The 8,381-nt window shown below is 31.5% G+C and overlaps 1 protein-coding gene across 1 annotated transcript in view; it reads right to left on the reverse strand.

Moving 5' to 3' along the window:
* LOC116852283 (trichohyalin-like) overlaps positions 1-8,381 on the reverse strand; it is a 64,061-nt gene that overhangs the window by 28,639 nt on the left and 27,041 nt on the right. Inside the window, exons 3-5 of the mRNA XM_032832478.1 lie at positions 2,119-2,239; positions 1,843-2,050; positions 1,379-1,716 (exon numbers count right to left, since the gene is read on the reverse strand). Coding sequence (XP_032688369.1) covers positions 1,379-1,716; positions 1,843-2,050; positions 2,119-2,239 — 667 coding nt within the window. The remainder of the gene's footprint in view (positions 1-1,378; positions 1,717-1,842; positions 2,051-2,118; positions 2,240-8,381) is intronic.

Genomic DNA, 8,381 nt, shown 5'->3' on the forward strand with positions numbered 1-8,381 from the left:
CAATCGTCGGGACACCGCGTATTGCTCACGTATAGACGAGACAGTGTGAGTCAAGCGTTTTCTTAGTGTGTGTCACACGTATTTTAGGACGGCATTTCTGTCCAGACGTCTTATAATGCTATTTCTCTCGTTCTTACGTTTGCGATAGAGGATGGAAGATCGCCGCGACTTCCACCACTATTCCCTCTCCAAGCGTCCGACGATCGTATACCGCTAGCTCCCTCCGCCACTCCGTGCTGCTCTTAGCTCACCTACACGCAGCAGTGTATGAGTGACGCGTTATCGTGTGCGAGTCACACGGATATTCGGACGGCATTAACGCCGGTGCGTGTACATACCACATACCATGTACCCTAAGTGTACATACATAGGATATGCAATATACATAGATGTTATACATGGAATACATGGAATCCATGTTATACATGGAATATGCTATAAATATTCTAATGTTATGTGGGTATAATCAATTTCTAAAAATAACCTCTGCTGAAATAAAATACATGGAATCTGAATCCTCAATAAGAAATAAAGGTTTTAATTGAGAAAGTTAAGCAGAGGCCGATTGATCTATTTTTATTCGTATTTAGAACATTTTTTTCCGACTATGTCGATTAGATTTTAAGCTCGAAGCCCAATTTGAATCTAAGCAGGCCCAAGTTAATTTTCTTGAGTGATAACCTTTAGTTTTTATTATAGAAAAATATGCCAGGACTACTTTTTCTTTCCGATGAGGTACATTAAATTTCAAGTCCGGGACCGAAATCGGGGCCTATACATCGGGAGCGGTGCACTTGGACACGGTGCATTTGGACACAGCCAATCACAGCACCGTGTGATTAGAGACATTTGTAGGGTCCCTTGGAACAGCGACTTGTGATTGGACTGTGTTCAATTGCCTCATGTCCAACTGATATACACCCCTATACATCACCTACCATCTACCTTCCTCCATACATAGGTATAATACGATAATGATATCTTAACTTATTTTATCTTGAGTAAAACTGCACTCAACGACATCTTACTATATAAACTTCGACAACTTCGAATCTACTGACCAAAAATAGATAAAATTATAATGTTTTGAAAAAATCTTTTTGAAAGGGCTATAAGAGTATTTAATAAAAAATAGAAAGTTCCATTTAAAAATGTCAGTGTGACGTTGCTCTGACTTTGACGATGTTACTCAAAGTCAAATTAATAAAATCAGTAAACATACTTTTTAAACCTTATAAGCTTTGTCTAAGACACATTTTTTATTTTTCGAAATCTGCAAGTTGTCGATCTTTTTTATGCATCTTATATGTAAAGTATAAAAGTTACTAAAAGTTACTAAAGTTTCTTGTATTGTTATGTCAAACAAATATATTCTTACGATATCTTTTTGTAATTCCTTTCTATATGCTAATTTTTGCTGCCATTGTCGCTTATTCTCTTCTGAGTTGTTTTGTTTGTCAAATTCGTCCTTCTTAAATCTTTGCATCATCTCCCATTTTCTCAGTTCTTTCTCTTTTTGTCTTCGATCCTTTGTTTTTATTTTAGACGCTTGATCTTGAAACTTATATTCTTTCCTGCGAGCATATATTTCTTCCTCTCTTTTTTTATTCGTTTTTAACTGTTCTACTTCGGTCGCTTCGGTCTCTTCCTTAGTTTTTTGTAAGATTCTTCGTTCTTTCTTTTCGCAGATTTGTGCAATTGCGCCATAATGTCCCACTAAAAAAGAATTAATTGTAAACCATCGTAGTTCTGTTTTATCCCTATCTTTAATAGTTAGTTCTTATCCCTATCTTTATCAAGTCTAAAGTTTGTATTTCACGAGAAGAGAGTATCATCTAAAACCTGCGATCTGCTTCTGACATTCTCTCTCTTTTGTTTCTCTCATTTTTATCGATTTATGTATTTCCTGTATTCGGTTTTTAGTCTTGCCAAAGATTTCCAACTCCAGATCCTGGATCTCTTCGTCATGTTTTAATTTCAGTTCAAATCGTTTTTTATCCTCTAGTGCATTTTTTAGCAATTGATGAAATTTTTTCTTTCTGTTCGCTATCTATAAATAAATTGATAATTTGAAATTGATTAATATTAAATATGTTATCTACAAATATTAATACATACTCTTTGCATTTCCATTTCTTTCGTATATTTCAATTCTTGGCACATATTATTTAGATCTTGTTTTTCATTCTTCAATTCCTCCGCCGCTTTTATTTTATCGTCGTATTTATAAGTTTCAATCCTAATTTGTAATTAATATTAAACTATTAACAATGCTATTTTAATAAATATATTGAATACATGTAATAAAAAAATAATATTTTTGCCTTTTTTAGCACGCGCACATACACATACGCACATGTGATTATATTTTCTAATTTTGAAAAGTAAAAAGTAGCAATATTTTCGTTCAAGATGATAATGAAAATACTGCTACTTGAAACCACAAAGTGAATGTTTCACTCAAGATTAAGGATATATCTGAGTTATATAAAAATACCAATTTGATAAAACTTTGGGTAACTTTTCCTTTATTATCTATAATATACCAAAAAAATTAAGTCGATTCACTAAATCGTTGAAAAGTAATTATTATGTTAATTTTTTACATGTATTCTTATGACAAAAGCAACTTTCCTGAATATAATAAGTAAAAACGTATAGAAAAAATAATACAAAAAGTTAAAGTATTTTTATACACATAGATCCTGAATTATTGGAACTATTTTCAGAATTTGATTAGTTTTCACAACACGGTTTCAGAAAAATTAATTTTTATTTGTGACAATTTTTTAATTGTCGTAAGGAGTTAGTAACTGGACTATGGAAATGCGGGAAAGTTGCAATTAGCTGCGTGTGTCAAACGAATAACCTATAAATCAGTATCAAGAGACGCGGTAGCGTCTCGCGCCAAGTAAATGCGCGAAGTGAGGAACGGTGTGAGACCAGTCGCGTATATTATAACGTACGCCGACCAACTACGCAGATAGAAAAATGTGTTCATTTTGAGCTCATATTGTATTTATGTATCTTCAAGCATGAAGACAAGAATAGATACCGATGCGGGCTCATATTCGCCTCAGAATGTAGATATGTTATGATGTCACAAAAATACCATATTTAATAATAATAATCAATATCATGTCAAGAATTTGTAACATAATTTGTACATCATTTGTGTGTATCTGGTGCTCATGTCATGAGATCACGTAATGATCTTTAAAAAAGTATCAAATTGGAGTCATACCCTTAAAGAAATATCATACTAAGAATCATTGATAATTACTTATTTTCAGTTTAAAAATATTGGATAATAAGTAATTATCAATGATTCTTAGTATGATATTTCTATAAGGGTAGTATGAAGTCACATTGTGATAAAGCATGATCATCACGCATTTCTATCTGGGCATCTCAGCCTTTTTCCGTCAGAGACGCAGTCAGCGAGGCATGGACGTGGTTAGGTCGTAAACATGTGTTGGTGTCAAGAGACACGGGCTGTGTTCGTTTGGCGCTTATAGCGTGTGTAAGCATCATTTGTTTTTGTTTAGTATTGATAGAAACAAGGGTGAAATGATGCTCAGAGCGCCAAAACGAACGCAGCCACAGCAATATCTCGTATAAAACAAAGCAAGAGTCGCACAAGTGAGAGGGAGAATGTCATTCTCTCCTTCTCGCTCTCACTCGCTGACGCGACCGTCTTTCAAAACAGCAAGTGAGAGAGAGAAAAAGAGAATGATATTCTCGCCTTTACTCGACGTTTCGAAGCAACTGAGCGCTCGCATCGTACATATAAGCCAAACGTTTATAGAAAAAATAGTGTAGTATCTCTTGTTAATGTATCCTCCTGTAAATTGATACGCAAGTCTCCTAAAATTATAATTATTTATTAAACTTATGTCAAATTTGTGTGTGCTTAATAGATGTTCAATCATTTATGAAAAAGATGTGATATTCGAACAAGCCTTTTAAAAAAAAAAGATGAAAAAAGACGCCAAGTTCACGCGCTTGTCTGCACGAGTGGAATTATACAAAAATTAATGTTTATATAAAAAATATTTTATTTATAAAATAACATATTTAAAAATGTTAATAAGAAATATTTTTGTTTAAACTTCTATTTTTTACAAAAAACATGATATCAAGTAGTTAGGCCAAGTGAAAATAATTCACGTGTTTTTCTACATGGATAGAGTTATTGGGAGTGTGAATAAGTTCTCGCCGTTTTACCATCAGATGGCGGTATAAAAATTTTGTGTGTATAATTCAAGATGATGACGCATCTATATTGAAGTTCTATAACCTATGTTTAAAATCAGTGCGTGTCTTTCCATTAATCTATAAAGAACATTTTCTTTTCGTAGCGTAAAACATGTCAAATTTCGTGCCAAGTAAACCGTTTTTGCGGGGAATTTTATTGCACTACTTTATTCAGAAGAAATCTGCAGCTAAAGCACACAGAATTCTTGTAGAAACCTATGGTGATCATGCTCTGTCGGAAAGAACATGCAGAGATTGGTTTAACCGATTTAAAAATGGTGATTTTGATGTTCAAGATAGAGAACGCAGTGGTGCACCAAAAAAGTTTCAAAACGAAGAATTGGAAACATTACATGCTGAAGATCCATGTCAGACGTAATCCGATATTGCAAAATCATTAGGAGTTGATCGAACAACAGTTTCGAAACGTTTGACAGCATTAGGAATGATACAAAAGGAAGGATCTTGGGTGCCATACGAACTGAAGCCGAGAGACGTCAAACGGCGTCTTGTCACGAGTGAACAGCTGCTTCAACGACAAAAAAGGAAAGGTTTCTTACATCGTATTGTGACTGGTGATGAAAAGTGGATATACTACAGTAATCCCAAGCGTAAAAAATCGTGGGTTAAGCCCGGCGAAGCAGTAGCATCAACGCCAAAGCGGAATATCCACGGTTCCAAGCTCATGCTCTGCATTTAGTGGGATCAGCTGGAGATAGTGTATTACGAGCTGCTCCAACCCAACTAAACCATCACAGGAGATCTCTATCGACGACAATTGATGCGTTTGAGCCGAGCATTGAAAGAAAAACGGCCGCAATATGAGCAAAGACACGATAAGGTGATTTTGCTGCATCATAACGCTCGGCCGCATGTCGCGTCACCGGTCAAAATATACCTGAAAACGCTGAAATGGGAAGTCCTACCCCACCCGCCGTACTCTCCAGACATTGCGCCTTCTGATTAATATTTATTTCGATCGATGACTAACGGCCTGGCTGAGCAGCACTTTCACTTCGTATGAAGAAACAAAAAAATGGATCGATTCGTGGATAGCCGCAAAAGAAGTGTCGTTTTTTCGACGTGGAATTCAAATGCTGCCAGAAAGATGGGAAAAAGTAGTCTCCAGCGATGGGCAATACTTTAATTGACTTGTTTTTTTGTTATTTTTTTTAAATAAAGGATTTATTTTCACAAAAAACGGCGAGAACTTATTCGCACTCCCAATATATAAAAGCAAATATATTTATATATGAAATATTTCACATACATACTTTCAGAAAACATAAATCGAAAGACGTTAAAAACATTATTATTTAAATTTATATTTTCTACAAAAGGGATGTTAAAAGATAATTAGATCAAACGAAAATTGCGTATATAACATTGCGTATATAACAGCTTTGTTTATATTCACACCACATGTGGTAACTATTAACTTCTTTTTATTGATAACCATGTAAAAATTAAAATAAAATAAAATTTAGAGTCACTTAAAAAATACTTGGCGTGCCTGTGTCGCAATAAGTTACTTTGAATTTTACAAATTGATATATAAAATACTATTTAGAAAATATATTTAAATTATTTATATACCTAGGCACGCCAAGTGTTTTTTGTATGACCCTTAATTTACCAATAAAAAGAAGTCAATAGTTACCATATGAGGTATGAATATACACAAAGCTGTTATATACGCAATGATATTTTCGTTTGCTCTAATTATCTTTTAACATAAAATGTTTGTAGAAAATAAAAATTTAAATAATAATGTTCTAACGTCTTTGTATTTATGTTTTCTGAAATGTATGTGAAATATTTCATATATGAACATGTTTGCTTTTATATAATTCTATGTATGTAGCGAAACGCGTGAATTATTTTCACTTTCAACTACCTGATATTACGTTTTATGTAAAAAAAAATAGAAGTTTAAACAACAATATTTCTTATTAACATTTTCAAATGTGTTATTTTACAAATAAAATATTTTTTACAGAAGCATTAATTTTTGTATAATTCCACTCGTGCAGACAAACGCGTCAACTTGGCGTCTTTTTTCACTTTTTTTTTTTTAAATAATACCCTTATAGAAATATCATACTAAGAACCATTGATAATTACTTATTTTCAGTAATAAAAATACTAGATAATAAGTAATTATCAATGATTTTTAGTATGATATTTCTATAAGGGTAAAGTTACATCGTAAAGTCTTGTTTTGTCCTCTGCATTGTTTTATGCAGAGGACAAGAATACAAATTAAGTAATTTTGATAAACAGAGGAAATGAAATAGGATAAGAATGAAATTTGAGACTTTTAGTGTTTTATTTAACCTGCCTCCCTTATAGAAATATCATACTAAGAATCATTGATAATTACTTATTTTCAGTATTAAAAATACTGGATAATAAGTAATTATCAATGATTCTTAGTATGATATTTCTATAAGGGCTGCATAGTGCATTACTGTCAACGTACAAGCTACATACTATATGGTGCGCTGTTGTCACGTTTAACTTTTTTCATTAAATATTTATAATAACAACAAATAATATTGATAATTATTGTTCAAACAATGCGTATTTATCTGTTTTAACTTGTTTCAATTACTTTTTCTCCTTTGCACTGGATAGAGAAAAGTAGCCAAAAGCGACATAGCCCATACAGCACAGCAATGATGCAGCAACATTGCAGTAATGTTATTTCGCAATATTGCAATATTACGATTTCATTGCGAAATATTGCTGCAACGTTGTTTTTGGGTTGCAGCAACGTTAAAATATCTGCTTTTTGGAATATTGCAACTCAATATTATAGCAATATTGCAATATAATAAATTTACAATAATTCAATGTTATCGCAAATACTGACCAAATAAAAAATACCAAAACAAAAAGTATTAAACAAGAAAAACCGTTACAAAAATTATCAAAACAAAAATTACAAAACAAAAAGTACATATTAACAAAGTACAGATTTTAAATATTCAAAAAACAAGTGAGATCAATATAATTAACCAAGTACGTACATGTTTGTATTTATTATGCAAGTAATTGTGTGATAAATATCAAACATACAAAAAATACCAAAACAAAAAATACCAAACAAAAAAGATCTAAACAAAAACTACAAAACGAAAAGTACATGTTAACTTCATCAAAATGCAGATGTTTTAAATTAATTTAATTAAAAAAAAGAAATGAAATCAATATAGTTAACCACGTACATATATGTAAGTATTTATTACACAAGTAATTGTGTGATAAATATATTGTGTGATATTATAATTTTTAGATATTTTGAATAAGAAAAAAATGGTTTTGAATCAATTATGTCTTATGTCATTATCTTATATCAATTTATTGTTTTCTATATCTATAGTTGGGTCACATCATTCCTAGTAGCATATATTGATTTCACATACGTTTTCTAAACATATGTACCATTTTATAATCATTTGTAAAATGTTTCTAAACGGTATATACTAACTGAGACGTTTTCATGTAGTATACCGTATTTCATCATATTTTATTAATTTTAATATTAATAATTGAATGCTGAAATATCGAAGTATTAAATTGAGAAAAACTTAACATCGAGGATCAAAAACTCTGCGTGCCCTAATAAATACAATGAATACAAAAACACACACACAATTTATATATAATACGATTTGGAATTAGAAGAGTAGAAAAAACGTTAATTTTCACTTATGCAAAAAAAATATAAGACTTGATTTATATATCGACAAACACACATATAGGAGTTATTATATTCACACATAGGGAAAATTTAATTTTATATATGTCGAAACATAATCTTGAATCCACAAACGATTAACATTAATTTTACCAACAAGCAACATATATTTTCATTAATGTTTTAATTTATGATAACTAATATATTTATATAGAAAAGTCATTCCTATATATGGTGACACAGTTTTGAATTCACGAAACATTAATATAGATTTCCCCATAGTGAATATATTTCCATTATATATTTATAATGTACATAATTACATAATGTATAACGTACATAAAATATTACTACATTATAAACATTTATATTGAAGAATGATGTATTCATTGGGGCACGCCGAGTTGATCCTTGATGTTAA

The sequence above is a fragment of the Odontomachus brunneus genome, unplaced genomic scaffold (genome assembly GCF_010583005.1).
Source record: "Odontomachus brunneus isolate Ranch 3 - 2012 unplaced genomic scaffold, Obru_v1 Obru_scaffold_211, whole genome shotgun sequence".
Classification (NCBI taxonomy): domain Eukaryota; kingdom Metazoa; phylum Arthropoda; class Insecta; order Hymenoptera; family Formicidae; genus Odontomachus; species Odontomachus brunneus.